The sequence below is a fragment of the Rhopalosiphum maidis genome, chromosome 4, assembly GCF_003676215.2.
Source record: "Rhopalosiphum maidis isolate BTI-1 chromosome 4, ASM367621v3, whole genome shotgun sequence".
Classification (NCBI taxonomy): Eukaryota; Metazoa; Arthropoda; class Insecta; order Hemiptera; family Aphididae; genus Rhopalosiphum; species Rhopalosiphum maidis.
In genome coordinates this window covers 27,314,027-27,332,655 of record NC_040880.1, presented here as the reverse complement: position 1 = coordinate 27,332,655, position 18,629 = coordinate 27,314,027, and the positions used below count along the sequence as shown (strand labels likewise).

General features: G+C 26.0%; 1 protein-coding gene and 1 non-coding gene across 2 annotated transcripts; both read right to left on the bottom strand.

The window, feature by feature from the left end:
- Window positions 1-6,607: 6,607 nt before the first annotated feature.
- On the bottom strand, window positions 6,608-6,811 carry LOC113550747. Its single transcript, XR_003405056.1, has one exon. It is a non-coding gene; the product is annotated as a small nucleolar RNA U3 (small nucleolar RNA).
- A 4,797-nt stretch (window positions 6,812-11,608) lies between these two features.
- Window positions 11,609-16,950, bottom strand: LOC113557040 (clavesin-2-like). Its single transcript, XM_026962725.1, has 5 exons — window positions 16,256-16,950; window positions 15,470-15,656; window positions 13,469-13,667; window positions 12,962-13,298; window positions 11,609-12,251 (listed from the first exon to the last, which is right to left on the bottom strand). The coding sequence occupies exons 2-5, from the start codon at window positions 15,645-15,647 to the stop codon at window positions 12,102-12,104; spliced, it is 864 nt and encodes a 287-aa protein (XP_026818526.1). The 5' UTR covers window positions 15,648-15,656; window positions 16,256-16,950; the 3' UTR covers window positions 11,609-12,101.
- Window positions 16,951-18,629: the final 1,679 nt, after the last annotated feature.

The window sequence follows — 18,629 nt, the reverse complement described above, 5'->3', positions numbered from 1 at the left end:
TTTATCCTAAAATTATAAAGAGCACAATGTAGAAAAATAAAATATAAAATACAAGTAAGTATATATAATATTATACTTAATATATTATTTACTATCTGCAGTGATCGGCAAACTCATATATTATTGTAATATTGTTTATAATTATTGTAGTTAGTATACAGTCAATTTATTGCTAAAAATGTGTGGGTAATCACCAATCGGTATAAGTTATGACTTATGAATATATAATATTATACTATGCAACACCTTTTTCACGTATGAATCGGTGTTAATATTAGTAAAACCTTATACATCATTAAGTATTTGACGTGTAACTTATACTTTGTAGGTGTTCTTTTGAATTTAAAAAAAATCATCATACACAATCATTTAACTGATTTAAAACAATTTACTTTGAAATTTTCAGACATAATTATTTGTAAGATAATGACATAGCATTATATCATAATAAATGTTTTAGAAATTGGAAACAATAATAATTAGTAATTATGTATCAAATTTTTAAATTCACAGATTTGATTTATCACTGCATCAAATTTAAAAAGATATAATATAGGTAGATATACATACTTAATTTATTTTTTTGTTAAAGTCATGCTTCTGGTACTTAAATATAGCATTGCAGGGTAACACATCATTACTTTTTTTACACAGAATGTGTACAAAACAAAAAAGTCATTCAACAAAGATCTTTATAACTTTAATATTATTATATTTACAAAGTAATAGGTACTAATTTATAGTAGTAAAAAAATGTATTAGTATAATATCTATTTACATTGTAAATAAAATATTAGTAAACAATCACCTAAAACTTAACAATAAATGTCGTGATTTTTTTTTTTTAATATTCAAAAAATGTATATTAATTTTATATTATAAAATATGTTAGAATTTTATTAATTAATAATTTATCAACCTCAAATTTTGTTTACACGGATATAAATATAAAATACTAAAAACTTTAAATTAGGGTACTTTATTAAAAACAATACTAGCCTGGGTCCCAGATCTCAGTGGCCCACTTTGACTAGTTATTATACGCCACCGAGTATATTGAAATTATGAGTGTGAGGTATTCTCTAAATACATTATTATCATTATTATTTATGCCTATTGTACATTATTTATTTTAGTTTGGAATAGTTAAGATTGCAAAATTCAAAATAATATCATAAAAAATATTCATCTTATCGCGGATATTATTTAATTATATAAAAAAAAAAAAAACAACAGCACTATACAAATTACGTATATCATTATATTATTATGCGTTTATAATTTTATATAATAATTTGTACTATGATGTCTATCTGTGTTATAATATTGATATAGAAGTACACTGGTTCAAGCCAAAACTGGTTTCATATTTTTACACATTTTGTTTTGCAAGTCCGCAATGTTGTTCAACGAGTTAAACGTGGCGTGATTTATAAAAAAAAATATATTGTATCAATTTCCTGATGTATTTAGCTTATATACCAGATTTCCGTGCGTCATATACTCTTATAAAATAAGCACTTATACTGTAGTCAATAATATACATTATACGTGTATGTTATACTACTTATACAGAATATTATAATACAAAATCTCGATTATAGAGTCTTGGCAACGATGTAAACATAATTGTTATAACTTGTAATAAGTAATAGCCAATAGGTAAACATATTTTGTTATTTGATTATAATCAGATATAGACAAGTGTTAAATGTGAACACGTAAGAAGTATAATAAGTATAACTAGATATTTTGTTTTGCGTCACTTAAAACAAGTTACATAAATAAAGCCACAATGCCGATGGGCATCCAAGAATTATAATCTATAGGAAGACTTATTAATATTAAGAAACTATCGTTTTTGTCAAAACATTTTTTATTATTGTTTTATGGCCTAGCTATTACTTTAAAATAATTCTGTAAATGGATCATCTGGTATTCTCATACACTTGTTGATGTAGCCACGTATAGGTTAATTATAATGGGGGTGATTTCAAATAGTTCATAGGCATTGTATATGTTACCATGTACGATATACCTTGAACTTTTTGATGAATATAGATTTATTATTCTTTTATAGATTTAACATTATAAAATGTTTAATAAATGGTACAGCAATGAATGTACAGAATTTATGGCAAGAATTTAAAATTTCTTGGTAAAAATAAAATTTAGAGAGCTAAAACCGTTTGCGACTTTATTATTAGTTATCCATTAGATGAACGATAGGTATATACTATTAATATATAAATTGTAATTTAAACTAATATTTTGGTGATATGAACATTTATTTGAATCACTAGAGTATTTAAAAAAACACGAGAAAAAATAAATTTATTGGATGTAGTGGATGGACATAATAATATTATAAATAAAATAAAAATAATATAACATATTACTTTACTATAAAAAGAGTCAGGAGATCCTTGGATATGTCAAGAAAGATTCTACTAAGAGAGGCTTACATAGTTTGTCTGGCCTATATAGGTATAATAAGAAGTTATCCTTGACATTTATAGTTGAGATTTTTGATCTTAAGGGCGCAAAATGTCTTTAGTGAATAATAAATAATATATTATATTTTATGTTGCAGTGAATACTTACTCGAAATCAGATTAAATCAGAATTCAAACCAAGAATAACTGGTGAGTAAAGTTATAGGTGTTTGTAAGAATTCGATTTTTCTGTATGGGGACACCTAATTTTTACTAATTGATATACCTACACTAAAAATTTTAAAAATTTTATTCATAGGTAAGTACCTAGTTATTACTAAATTTTCAGTAACAACTAGTTCTTACAAATGACCTCGCAGTAAATACTAGTTTTATTTTTATTTTTAGGTAGATAGACAATTTTATTTATTGACAATTTTATCGAGTATACGAATAATTATATTAGTTTTTATAGCTAGTTTAGAATGTTTAGATATAGCTATAGATAGCAATGACAAATGCAGTTTATGGTCACACTTTATTGATAAATTTAATTAGTAATAAATATAGTAATGTTATCTTTGAATAATTGAATTAATTACTGCTGTATGTGGGTGTTAACTGTTCGGTAGTGATTTGACAATTGATATATCACGTGCATAGCTGGATAAAAAATGTTTATTCGATTATTCGTCGTACAATTTTCTATGAGTTCATCAAAATACTAATAAATATGAACATTTAATTGTAAAGAACGATTTTTAAACGAATTTATAAATATGGAATATTCTCATTTTTTATTTTAATTTATAACCAAATACAACGATAATGAGTTATTCAGGAAGTTAAAAAGGCCAAAAACATATAAGTTAAAACTACAATGCAATATAAGCATAAAAAATGATTCCATAGAATATAGATTAAATATACTATTTATAAATAAATAAAACATTATTCGTGGGTATAGGTATCTAACCTACTTTATAGCTTTCATGTATATTATTTTATATTTTTGATTTATTTAAAAATGTTATCTATTTATAGGTACTATAAATCTATTTTTACTGCAGTATTACAGCATTTGTAAAAATATTTTATTATACATTTTGAATTAGTTAGTGCTGGACATAGGTTGCGGATGTGCGACAACCGTGACCGGTAATGTGACTAATGATGACTGCGAGAGCGACCCGTGCGATGATGTCGCGCACTTGAATGACAGCGGTGGCAACGGGCGATGACGGAAACTCGGGCGAATGCACTTACAGTAAAGTACAACAGCTGGAACGAATGATGGCCGGCCACTCGTGCTCGGCCGACGGGGATGAAAATTTGGTGAACCAGTGCGGTGGTCCGTATCCGATACGTCGTTTACGCCCCGGTGTCCCGCGAGTCGAGTTATTCGAACGATCGACCGTCGATGTCGCATAACGATGCACCCGGAAACGCTGCAACCAGTCGCAGCGTCAACTGCTGCCGCCGTCATCGCTGACATCCGCGAATACCGGTGAGCCGTGTCGATGCCTAACAGCCGGTATCCGTGGCGCTGTCCAATCCTCGTGTCCGTCCCGCCGACAACCAAAGCCGATCACAGTCAAGCGGTTTCGATATAAAATAAATGTCGTCCTGCATCTGCCACAATATGGCTGATGAAAAATATGACCGCGGAAATGTGATCAAATAACATACAGCCTTACACGATTGTGCACTATCGGTCTCCTTCTCATTTTTTATGTCCATAGATCTGAACGTCCGTCAAACTCGACTTTTCTTCGGTTTCTTCTCTAACCCCGATCTCGGTAGCACGGCGTCGCACAACCATAATATAATATGTTCCTAAAGACCTTTCGGAGGAGAGGGTTCGACAGGAACCAGCGTATGTTCTGTTGCGGTTGTACGTATGCCGAAATAAATGACATCGTCGCATCGATGCCCACGAATAACGGACATCTCTTCCTTATCGTCCTCAATCGTGGGCTCGGTTAGGTACCATCTTTTTTGCGGACTCGATATCTGTTGTTGGAAGTTCGAAAGGCTTTAGGCTTTATGACCTCCATCGTCATCGTATGCTCCATGGAAGGCTCCAGCGTTAATGTCTGCTCTTCTGGGCAATCCGATGGGTTTTCTCTGTTTGGCATACATAATATTTCAGGCTATTTTTATTTGACGTGTTTACCAGAACGTTTTCCATAACGGTTTTTGTCTTCGTTAGAAATAAATATAAAAAAAACAAACTAATAACTAAAAACTCTTTTGACAGTCAATCTACCCATTATAGAGTATGAAAAGTAAATAACGAATTAAAAATGGTATCAATGATATATTTATGAGGATATCGCCTTGACATCAATTAAAAATGACATAACAAAATGTCAAAATACTATAAACAGCTAATATAAGTGTAATATAATTATGAAATAAAATACTGCGCATTTTTAAATGTTACCATTCATCTTTTTGAGAAATTTTATTGGAAAAACATTTGTAATTTTGTGACATAAAATGGTGAATGTCCATTCACTTTTATAAATTTATAATAATTTTTTCTTCCCAAACGATTTTTATTTTTTGTTGCAATTGAAAAACAAACAACTATAAATACTTGAAAATTAAAATATTCAAAAATTTTTATATTATCATTTTATATTCAAAGTATAGTTTTAAGAATAATATGATTCTTTTTGAGCTATTTATTGCCATGCAAAATGTTCGATTTTTTTTTGTCTATCAATAAAAAATTACACACTGTGTCAAAATTCTTAAAATGTAATCCAAGATCCCATATACGATGTTTATATATAGTTATATATATAAATATTACAAATACATAGGTACGATTATATGCATTTTAAAAATTTGTTTAATAACAAAAAATGAACCAACTATTTTGTAGTTAAAAATTCATAAAAAATTATCTTTATACATCTAAGTTTTGAAAATTTATTACTCACAAGTCATAAGTAACATAAGTTTAAACTGCAGTCATAAAATCTAAAAAATATATATAGACACTTATTATTTTTTATAACATATTTTAAAGCTTTTTAAATTGATCCGTTTTTAAGGGGTTGAAGATAAGCAATATTATACTATAATTTTGGGAATTTATGTGTGTGAGTTTTTGAGCTCAAACTTGGACGGAATAACTTATGTAAACAATAAATAACGATATTAATAATTGTTTATAATTTAAAAACATTTGTGGGAACTTATAACTTTTACGTGCATAATATTATGAATTGAACTATACTCAATGAAATTTTTTATTAAATTTAAGATATTGTCTATTTAATATTTATTTTATACTATGAACATACTTTTACTGTTTTACGGTATTTACAGAAACATGTTATTACATTTTGAATTAAATTAGTTGATATAATATAGTAGAAATATTTATACATATTATTAAATAATAATTAAATTTTAATAATAGAATAAATTCAACATTTTCGGTAAAAATTATTCAGCTTTAGAATATGAAATTAAAACTCTATGATGTCATTCAAAAAAGTAAAAAACTTAAAAAAAATATGAGAATTAAAAATATAACTTTTTAATTAAAACGTTGTATTTTAACAACTTTAAGCTATGTAAAATAATATTTTCAAAAATATGAATACTTTTTGAAATAATGAGAGTTTTATGGAATAGAATCACCCTTTAAAAGTGAACCATTCAGACTGTTCACCCACCATCCGGTGAACCGTAAGCGATCGTCGTTGCTAAATTATCATAATCGCGGAGCGATAGATAACCAGCCATCTGCGTCATATTTGCGATTTGTTTTACATATAAAAATTAATTCAAATCTATTGTATTAATTATAAAAAAAATGAATCTTATAGCATTAGAACTCCACGATTAATGAAATATTCTTAGAAATATAAATATAGTATACCGATTGACTGCTGTTAGAATAGTTTTTAGTTGTTAGACATGAGGACTGATTTATTATCGAGTTCTAACTAAAATATCCATATTAATTACTGTTATTTAATCAATAACAACAATGTAATTTGACTCTTATAAATTAGTACAACTTACTTCGGTTTCATTTTAGGGAAGTCAAAATATAAATAGTGCCCCCCTTTGATTATAAAGACTAGTAGTACATAATAATCAACGATAATTTCTTTTAAATCTTAAATTAAAAAGGATTATTAAAGTGGACCACTCAGACTGTTCACCCACCATCCGGCGAACCGTAAGCGATCATCGTTGCTAGATTATCATTACCGCGGAGCGATAGATAACTAGCCATCTCACGCTCAGGTGAATGAACAAGTCTCATCATCGTGGCCGATGACGACTCCAGATTTGCACCTGGAGGGGACGATGCATACTACAGAAATGATCCTGTGAAGTATGATCTTAATTTCAACAGCCGATTTGCACGCACTTATAACAAATACCGTCTCTTCGATAAGTCACTCGAAAATTTATTAATCCCGTAGATTAAACATCGAAATGACAGTGTTGTCCATTCTACTCCTTAGTTATATTATGCGTATAAAACTGAATTGGAAAAGTATACAATAGTTTTTTGTTTTCGAATATTATTGAGGTAGAATCACGGATTAATAACGATTTTCAACAGAATATAATAACATTATATAAAAGCGCCATCTGTTGAACGGAAATGTACCATACACGTCAATTGAATAAATTGTTCGAAACCTTCAATTTTTCTTTCAAATAAAATTTCTGTCATTTTAAATCATTATTCGATTGATATAATATCATAAAATATGTCTTGATTAAAATCTTAAATTATAATTCTTGATAGTTTTTAGGTTTTTATATAGTCTTGAACCGATGAGAAATGAATTGGATTTTTTTTTTTTTTTTGTAGTATTTTTTATTCTGAAATCCACTGAAAAGATTTACTCAAAACGTTCATATAGTATCACAGTGTTTGAAATATCAATATATAATTACATATAATGTATAATTATACTATTCTAATAATCATCAGATCACACGTCGGAGTTTAGACATTAGCTGAATAAGTTGTCAGAATTATTTAAGACCACGACGGTTAACAAAATCCTTAGGAGACGGATATTGCACTCGCTACTTTCTGCACTTTGCGCAATTTATTGATCAAGGTGGCGAGGTATAAAAAATATTAATTATTTATCAATCTTCAATAACATCATAGAAAAGAGTAAATTTGTTCTATGTTCTATTATGTGGTTAAAATTTAACGATAACAATTTAACACTGTCTTTATCATGATTTTGAATTTGAAACTATATTACCTTTTACCTATATTATTTACAGTGTACTTTGTACTTTTAAATTATAATGCAGTAAATTGTAATTTGTATTTACCTATTTGTTTCTAGTTGTTATGTTCTTGATTAGTAATTTAAATAATTTAATTGATTAATGCATAGTTATACAATTACATTATTTTTAAAAGAATGCATAGGTATTATTTAATTTTGTGCTGGTATTTCATTTGAATATTTACCCTGTGCTTAGTAAATACTTTGCATAAACTCATTTTATTACTTTATAGTCTTAAACCAATGAGAAATGAATTGGATTTATTTTTTTAGTTAGTGTTCTTTATTCTTAATCCACTGAAAAGATTTATAGACGTTATATTACATTATTCTTTCAATAATTATCAAATTGCTGCCTTTAATTACTATGTAATTTTGAAGTATTGTAGAATTGTATTGTATAGGAATATTATAATAAGTTTATTGCACTAATTAGTCACTATAAGTAGGTATTTCTACTAACTTTAGTTAATGCTTCGCATTTTCGCAATCTACATAATGTTTAACACTTACTATCAAGACAAAATAAAGTATAATTACATAACAATTAAATTAATAATTATTTTTTTTATTATAACATTTAACAGATAATAATACAAATGAAAGTCATGGCGTATCCAGCACGAAATAATTGGGTAGGCGGTAGGCTAGTTTTGTTCTGTAGTGTATGTTTAAATTGTTTATAACTAGGTATTAGGGAAGATTAATTGTTATATCACATGGGATATGATAATAATATTCAATAATAAAATTAATAAACATTAATAATATTAATAGTAACATTTGTATTTTTGATAAAAAAAAAAACCAAACAGTCAAATAAAAATTAGGTAGGCTCGGGCCTAGTCGGCCATCCTGTAAACACGCCACTGACGAAAGAGATAGGTATGAAAAAAACATTATTCATACTGGGCACCTATATTATTAGTGATTCAAAATGTCTACTGTTGAATGTTCATTAATAGTTTTAATAATGATATATAGTTTTTAAATTAGTAGAGGTGTCTTTAGGCTATAACTATTATATTATTGTAATATTATATCTTTTTATTAAAATAGAAGTGAGATATTTACTATTTCGCGGGCTAACACAAAGTATTAACGATAAAACAATGGACCCGATCCAACGGTAGGTCGGAGATGCTCTGCTGTAGTGCAATCGTGGCATTCACATGCTTAGTAGCTTTGTATGGTGCCAATGCTCAAATGATGGATTTACGTCATTAAATTTTTTTTAGTTACTTTAACTGAATAGTTGAAAGATGCTTCTTTTTTAGGAGACTGAACTGTAGCAATACGTCTACATATTTTTAATGTTGGTCATGGATCTTTTGAATAGTTTGAACGTACCTAATAAAAGAGATTTCAGGGATTACTATTATAGTATTATTACAGATTAAATAAAACGATTGTATTTAATCTATGTTAGTACAGTATCTGTATTCTTTAGTCGTTCCGCATTTAATGATGGATGACTTTCACCACACTTGACACACCGATCAATATGACAACAGATATGACCGTTTTTTTGGCAGACTTTAAGTGGTTTTAAATGGATTTTCTGATTCAGCGTTCAATGTAGTGTTTATTTTTAAAATGTCGAATTTATTGGTCAACCAATAGGACCACATACCTAAAAATATGGTGAGAATATTTGATTTTTTTTTTAAAAAATTGTGATATGCGTTTGACTGGTTCAAATAGGTCAGTAAAAATATAAAATGTACGATGAACTTATGTAAATAATGATGTACAAAAAGTTCAGATTTAACTGTCCTAGTCAGACAAAATATTCTGATGAGGCAAATTAAGTTTTAAGGGCAAGGGAATTAGAAAAAAAAAGCTTTTTATGACTATTTTTAGATTGTTATAGGCTATTCTAAAAGTATTATTAAACAACGAGTTAAATGAGAAATATCTTTAATATAATTAAATATTAATAATATTGGTGTAATTCGAATAAATTTGTTGGACACACGTACAGATGAATCCCGACCATCTAATGTGATAACTATAATATAATAATAAGTATTCTTAATAATTTGATATTTTTTTGCTATAATAAATACTTATTATAAATATGAATAACCTATTATTGAAAAATACAAAATTCATAGACAGTTACCACAAAGGATTAATATTATATTTATTTTAAATTTTTATGATTTAAGCTTTTTGTTTAGTCTAGAAAATTGACTGTTGACTCCGATTTAAAATAAGATGAAGGCCGAAGATCGATCGACGACGACAATAGTCCCACCAGTGGTGATTCTCTACACGGGTGAATATTAATTGCGTTAGTCGTTTATGGAACGGGTTTGATCAGAGTCAGATGTAAAATGTATTTGTACATTACGAAAGATGTCTGATTAGTAACAGACACGTTGCAAATTTGCAATTCACGACCGAATCAAAAACGGTCTAACAAGTATACCAATCGGGATATGGTAGAAATCAGGCTAGATACGTGATACACGTGTCTTGGACGTACAAAGGCGTGTGATACTGTGATATACCGGAAGTTTCAGAAATACGTGAAGCGGTTAACACTGAGCACTGGAAAAATGCCGTCGACATCATTGCAGGCGAGAAAGGGGTATGGAGCGGTCAGTATATATTATATATGTATTCGTAATTTTATAATGTGCGCGAACAGTTTTGGTTACATTTTTTTTCATCAATAGTGGTCAACAGTAAGAGTTTCGATGTAAGAAAATGTATTAATATTATATATTTCGATATTCAACTGTCCACCACTAATTTATAAGGTATCCAAGTACTTTTTTTTTCTTATCCCTGTCGAAGATTTCAGAGTAAATCCATTGACATATCTTTTTAGGTCTATGTCTATTATTAAATCTACATTTTTTCAATAGTTCAAATTGGGGAGGAGGCTGAGCCCCTCAAATGATTTGTATTTAAAATAGTTTATTATTGGATAGACATACATGTACATAGTAATAGCCCATCCAAATTGTGCCTATGAAGACCTATAGTTTGGTTTTGGTATATTGATATATGTACACAAAGATATGCAGGTATTTTGGTAAAAATTTTGTTATAAAAATGAGAATACAATTTAATAACAATATTTTGTGCAATAATAAAAATATGTATTTATAAATATAAAAGAAAAATATATAATTACATACAAACATATAAAAATATAATATAATAAAATATGTTTACATATAAATGTCATAAATTATATAATATAAAATAATATCAAGACTCGATAAAATCATAGAGCTCAGATGTTAATGACACAATTTGCACGTAGTAAATTTAATAAATATGTAATTACATACTTTAAAATATATCAAATATTTTTTCAATACTTATATGCAAAAAAAAAAAAATCAATAATAATTATTAATCACAAAATGTATTTTATGTTCTTTAAATAATGCATCTTAAATCCTTATAATAAAAAAAATATAAAATAAATAGTTTTTAATTATTCAGACTTTGTATCAAAGTTAATAAAATACAACACTAAATAGATTGATTTAAGTAAACGTGTATGTATTTTAATTATTTAAAAATTTGCCTTCTTTGATATAATTCTGGTTACACTAATAATATAATCAGCCAAAAACATCTCAGCTCTAGTTATAATTACCAAAAAAAGTAACATAAAGAAAATAAAAATAAAAATCAATTTTAATATGATTTGAGTGTTATCAGAAGGATAAAAAAACATAACAGACTAGGAAGTAGGAATCTAAGTCCTTAAAAAAGGTAACATTGTTAGATAATTTTCTTATTAAATAAAAATTATAATCAATAGAAGATCTGTTTATATTTTAAATATAAATTATAAAAATTATAATATATATTGAAAATAAAATATCTATTGAATATTAATAGTAACTAATTTAAAGCACCTGTTGGTTCATTTATTTAATATTATAATACTGACTTATTTAAGTAATTTAACAATATTATTAACTTATATTTGGGTATCCAAACATTCTTGGAATAGACATACTATGTATCACAATTTTAGCCTAATGTTATTATAAGAAAAATAAAAATGTCTGTACAAAATTATACTCAATAATAAACATTGTGATGTATTAAAATCAGTTTATCACTCAGTAACAATACCTTATAAATATTTTCATATCTGGAAATCAATTAAACCTCCACCTATGTTTAACATTAATAAAGTACAAAGTATAAAATTTAAAATTGTACGTGCAACATAACAAACAGAAACTTAAATAAATTGATAGTTACAGAACAACAATGATCTGTATTAAATCATATAAATATATAATAATATATTTGTAGTATATAGTTATAGATATTTAGTCCTGTCCACACTAAGAAAATAAATGTACATTACGTTTCAGTGTTATAAATAAAATTATAAATCAACACCCAAAGAAGACCCTAAAAGACTTTTTAACCAAATCCTTGAATCATATGGAGGTTGTTCGCCACCAAGTTCTGAAGGCAAAATATCTCTTGGAAAGTATTTATGTAGAGTATTTAAATTCAAACCATGTAAAATTATCTGTGGAATATAAAAATAAATATTAATTAATTAGTATATTCAAATTGTATTTTATTTAGGTAATATTCATAATAAACAAAGGGATTTACCTATCAATCTCAACTACAGTTTTTCAGAATTAATTCAAATTTTGATTTTTAGAATTCTTAAATATATATTTTAACGATCATACATTCATATGTTAAGACTTTTATGAAACGTATAGAATGTACATTATACAAATTTCTTTTTGTAAAACAAGAAAAACTAATTTATTATAAATTGTTAATATGATATTTTTTTAAATCCTGATGTATAAAAATTAAAAATTCAACTTATGTTTTCTAAGTTATATTAGATGCACTAAAGATAATAGATTAAAAGATATGGAAGGAATAATATTTAAAAATAAAAATAAATTATTTATTAATTATTGAAATAATATTTGTAAAAATTATCAAAGTACAATAAATAGGTACTACTAAAGTTTTGATTTAGATGCATTAACATTCACCAGAACATTAATGTAATACCAAATCTAAGTATTTAAAAATACGGTCTTTATGATCAAAAAAAGGTAGTTCTTATAAATATACGTCAGAAAATCAATTTTGAATAAATATATAATTAAAGGAGGATAAAACAGCAGGTTGAGCATGGTTGGTAAATTATACTGTATAAACTATATTATATATAATATTATTATAATAATAGCTCATAAATAATCTTACTTTATTTTTTGTTTTTTCTTTTAAAAATGGTTTAATAACAGACATTAGACCATCAATATACCACGGTTGATTGATAAAATGAACAGCTTTGATTTTTGCAGGAAAACAGTCTTGTAACCCTTGTAGCATAACATGTAACAACCTAGGACTGATGTTCATTGTTTGACGAGCAGTAAAGTTAGTCCAATCAACAATAAATACAAAACCATTGTATTGAGTATTCACATCTTGGATCAAATGTTCTAGAGATACTAATAGTGCTCTATATATAGTTAGTAAACAATAACGTTCAGTATTCCATTGGGAGCAAACCATAAAAAGAACACGACGACTTCGTCTACAAACAAAGAAAAATATGTTTAATAAAATTTAAATTGTTTTTAAGCCAATAACCTGAATAGTTAAAGCTCTAATAAATAAAAATTAAAAAAAAACTTAAATTTAGAGATAAGCTATATTCAAACTAAAAGTTAATATTTAAAAAAGAAAATAATTATACATATTAACCTATCCAAATTTGACAGTACAGAAGGGAAACCATCTTGAATAGCCATTTGAATTTTTGGATCAAAAGGTTCTAATCGACGAAACCATGGATCATGTTCCTTTCTAAATTGATAATAATTTCGAATTAAATCAAATGCATTATTCTCATTCATTTTCCGTGCATATAAGAACATTAATATGAATGCTTCTTTATTATTTTCTAAATAAACATATATGAAACAAACAATTTATAATTAATCATATTTATATTTGCATGAACTATAAGTTTTATATTTTTAATGATAATAATAATAAGTTGTAGTGATAGAATTCCACCAAATAATATAATTAAAATACTACTAGGTACATACATTAATAAGTAATAGATAAAATAAAGTACTATAAAATCCAAAATTTTTTTTTTTCACAGGGAAGGAGGTTGGCGATTAACTTTATCAGAATAGTTGAAGCTTAAAAAATGTTTATTTTTTATTAATTATTAGTTATTACAATACTATCTTTGGAAGGGGGCGATCTTCAAATATATTTTTCCTATCACACTCCCCCTAAATTACGTACCTGTTTTCAGTATTTAATTTGTTTAAAAAGTAATATGTGATACACTGATAAGCCATGAATTCTATTTATCCAATATTTAACAAAAATCATAGTTGAAATGATTATAATTATTATTTTTAATATTATTTATTTAAATATGTTATAAATAAATATATATTTTATAAATAGTAAGTATTTGGTGAATATCAATGCAATTAATTAAAACATACATTCCTGAAATCTATGAACTTTTCATTTATAATTTATACAATTATTTATGTTATAGTATTTATAATGTTTATAAGTTCTAGTTAATATTAACTATTTTTTAACAATATTATATTATTTATATTTAAAATACTTAAAATGTGATTCAGTAAATAATTCAAGAATAACCATGAACATTTAATCTATTTCACTAAAATTCATAATTTAGGTTAGGAGTATTGTTTAATATTATAAAATAAATGTAAAAATTATTATATAAAGGTTATGTTATGCACACTTAATGTTTGTTCATACTATAAAAATTACAAATACTGATAAAAAATTATATAAATTATAAAACCATTAACTTTTAGAGCAATATATATTTATAAATTAATAATAATTAATTATCAAAAAGTTCTTGATATAATATGTGATAAGGTAATTTAAAAATATACAATTGCAATAATAAATATAATATATTATGTTATATAATATAATTATGTGAATCATGATTTCAACAATAACATATTTGACCTATTAAAATCAAAATATTAATTGTTTTACTTTTTAAACAGGCTATAAAATGCAAACTACTACGTAAATGTTACTAGATGTTTTATATCTAGGTACAACAAACTGTAAATAATATTAGAAAAAAACAATAAAGTATTAATATTGAAACATTCATAGATATTTATTATAAATATAAAAATTAAGTTATTAACTACAAATTTAAATTATAATTTAAGATTAATTTTATAACTATAATGTAAAATGTATTGTTACTTAATAAGCCTTAAATTCTTATTCATTTTGGTAATAATTCCATGGTAATACACAATTTTTCTACTAAACTTAAAGTAGGTACTCATACCCTATTCAACAATAACTGAATAAAATTGATGATATTCAATAAGTAGAAATTTCTAAAAATACTAATTGTGAATTACCATTCAATATAAAAGTAAAACAATCATTAGTTATTTATGAACAACTATTTTACATAATCTATAGATTAGTATATAATTAGGGCATTTCAAAAAGTGTACAAATATTGTTTACCTCATTATCTGCATTAAGTATTTAACACTTGAAAGTGTTCAATTATGATTATTATTACAATTATTAGTTTATTAGTAAACAGTAAATTTTATTGTTAATGTTAGGGTAAATTTTAATGCATAGAATTAAAAAAAAATATTTGTGATTGGATTTCATTAATTTGTATAATAGTATATTAGTATTATAGCTTACCAGCTAGAAAAGCAAATCCATTATTCCTGAGCAACCTTTTTAATTTAATCAACGCTACTTCTGGAGTATTTTTCTTGATGACTGGGTTTTGACCGGCGCTTGGGAATAAATCAACACCATAGTTAAAATTTAAAATATTGTCCATGTTATTTTGCCGGTACTCTACGTATTCTGCCATTTTAATCAACTATAAAGTAATAAATATAAATGTGACTATTTAATAAATTCCAAATGCATAATGACATCTAAGCAAACAACTCTTAACATGTTTGGAAAATCACTAACAAAATTATACCATAATATAAAATGAAATAATAATATGACATGATACATTTTAATAATATAATTTAAATAATTATTAATTTATGACAAAGATTTATCGAGAAATATATGTGCGACGTGCGTGGGTATTATTATCAAAGTTGACCTCTTATTTTTAATATGGAGTAAAAACTAATAAATCACATTAGTATGATTATAATATTAAGATTAAATTGTTTTATACATTTATCAAAACGATGAAAAGAATTATGGATACATTTTACAATGTGACGCCATGATGGTCATTGGTTATGCGCATGTAACGTTATTTTTGTACATTCCATATTAGTATAATAAAACGATTAACGAATCAACAAGTGGTTTGACTATTTGACGCAACAATGTTGTAGACAATATACATTACTACAGTGGTAATTGGTGGGCAGTGTGCTTACCTTTACCTATTATTTATTTATGTTATACAGATATATCTGTTAAAGAACAATACGAGTACTTAGTACTTACTATACTTATCCAGGATCACAACAGATGTCAATAACTAATATTATGTCGACATTCAACAGTTATGGATTAATTCATTTAGTCCTACGCGTACGTATCGTTCAGGATATACATTTAGTGTTAAGTTATAAATGTTTCGAATAAGATTCTGCCACAATCTCAAAAGTATAATAATAATTAAATAGGTAATTATTATTAATGTAAACCTTTAAAATAATTTACAAAAAAAAAAAAAATCGTCGTATAATATTGGGTGTGAGTGTGGGATTCACCAACTACAACGATATTGACAATAGAAAAAACCTTTATATTACGTTAATGTTTTAAGTAAACAAGACGAAAAATGTTAACAAAACAAACAATATTTATAGGTCACAGTTTATGTAATAGAAAAAGAATACACGATAAAACCGTAGATTAGACTATATTTTTTAATTCTTTGTTCTTATCATGGGATGTGATAACTCCAGCTGTAGCTGCTGCTGCTGAACGAAATAACATCGTGTATATTGCTGTGACCTTTTTTCTTTTCTATGGCTGTGACTCAGTGACTGAACTACTGTTGTGGTAGTACTCTTAGATCAGTTAGATCATATACTGTCATATAGTGACGGCGCTACACGGAGACAAGGGTGGACAAGTGCCCCCTCCCAATATTTAATGTTAAAAATATATAAGTAAATAAAGAAATTGTAAATCATCATTAATATGTGAAATAGTATTAATTAATTTAAAGAGTTTTTAGACTTAAGTTATATTATTTTAAGTTTGATTGTTATATTCAAATTAAATATGCTTTTTATTAGAAATAAAAATTAAAAGTACTCAATAAAATTAATACTAACTGCGCACTTTCTAAAATAGCATACATTAAAAAATAAAAAGATATATATATTTATAAACAAATAAAAGAAATTTGAAGTTTTACTGTAGTACACTTGTGATAATAATAAACTATGAATATTTTTTGACTATTTAGAAATATAACATATTATACCTAAAACATTTTTAGCAATACTTATCTGAAAATAGGGTATAAACAAATAGGTGATCAAGTAGCCATACATAAATGCTCCCTCTCCAATAAAAAATATCTGGCGCCACCACTGCATAAACATTAAACATACATTATATAAGGTAGTATTGCAGTATAATACCAGTATACTAGTATAGCATAGTTTTTATACTAAAGAGTAAATACTATGTTAATATACTCGATTATGTAATAACTAATAATATCAGAAACCACTAACTACTTACAAAATATTGTATTATATTCAGGACTAAGATTTATATGCATTAAAAATGTATAAAATATGGAGATCCATTTCATAAATATGCAAAATGATTTTTTTACAAATTAATTAACTTTATGATTTTGAATAAAAATATTATAGATACACAATCTAACTAAATGTAGAATATCCACGATTTTCCGACAATGTAAGTTTAGATCTACCGGAATCTATCCTTGGCCAAATTTACCATTAAAAAATCCAATTCGTCATTTGCCGATAACTTTTCGATGTACATTATTATGGGACATGGGTTATTTATGAATTCATGATTGACTTTAATGAATAAATATCAGGATTGAAAATAAAAACACGTTTTTTAAAGATGTTTTTTTTACATATTTAAAACGTGTTTTTTTTTTTTAAAGAAAAAAATATGCAAAAAAAGTTTTTAATTAATCCATATAAATTATAATAGTCAATTATAACCATTGATCATTGTCCTTTAGGTAATAACACTAATAACTAATGATTTTGGTAAGAGACACCATTTTTAAAACTTATTATTTTTTATTGATTTACTTATGTAGTTTTTGACGCTGAAGACGGTGGTCCAATCTAAATATAAAAGGTGGCCAAAGGGTTATGCTTATTTTCAATTATGGAGTTTTGCTTCAATAATTTTTTTGGATGTCGTTGTTTTTAATTTTTAAACTGTTAAAATTGTTGATTTTCAACTAAAAAAGTCATTAAAAAAGTTATCTCACAAAGTAGAAAAAATCCATGGATTATTTTAATTTAAAATTTACTAAAAATACTGTTTTAAACACACGTTTTTTATTGACGTTTATGTATTATATCAAACAAATCAAAATCTTAAAAAAAGAAATCATTATCATTTTATAACTATAAGAAAACAAAGAAAATAATGAAATAGTTTAGACACCACGCAATAACTCGGTCAGTAATAATGAATATGAGTCATGACAATTTACTGATTGCAATTACTCAGGACTGCAGGATATCGAGCCGTTATATAAAATTTACGGCACCATTGCGTGTCAATATTTTATAGACCATAGTTCCACGACTACCATGTCTATACCATTAATCACGTTTAAAAATTATTAATTATTGGTTTC

Coding starts and splice junctions, on each gene's coding strand:
- LOC113557040 (XM_026962725.1), bottom strand. CDS start 15,647: ATGGCAGAATACGTAGAGTACCGGCAAAATAACATGGACAATATTTTA. Junction 13,668..15,469: donor TGGATTTGCTTTTCTAGCTG/GTAAGCTATAAT, acceptor ATGTTTATTTAG/AAAATAATAAAGAAGCATTC. Junction 13,299..13,468: donor GTACTGTCAAATTTGGATAG/GTTAATATGTAT, acceptor CTTTGTTTGTAG/ACGAAGTCGTCGTGTTCTTT.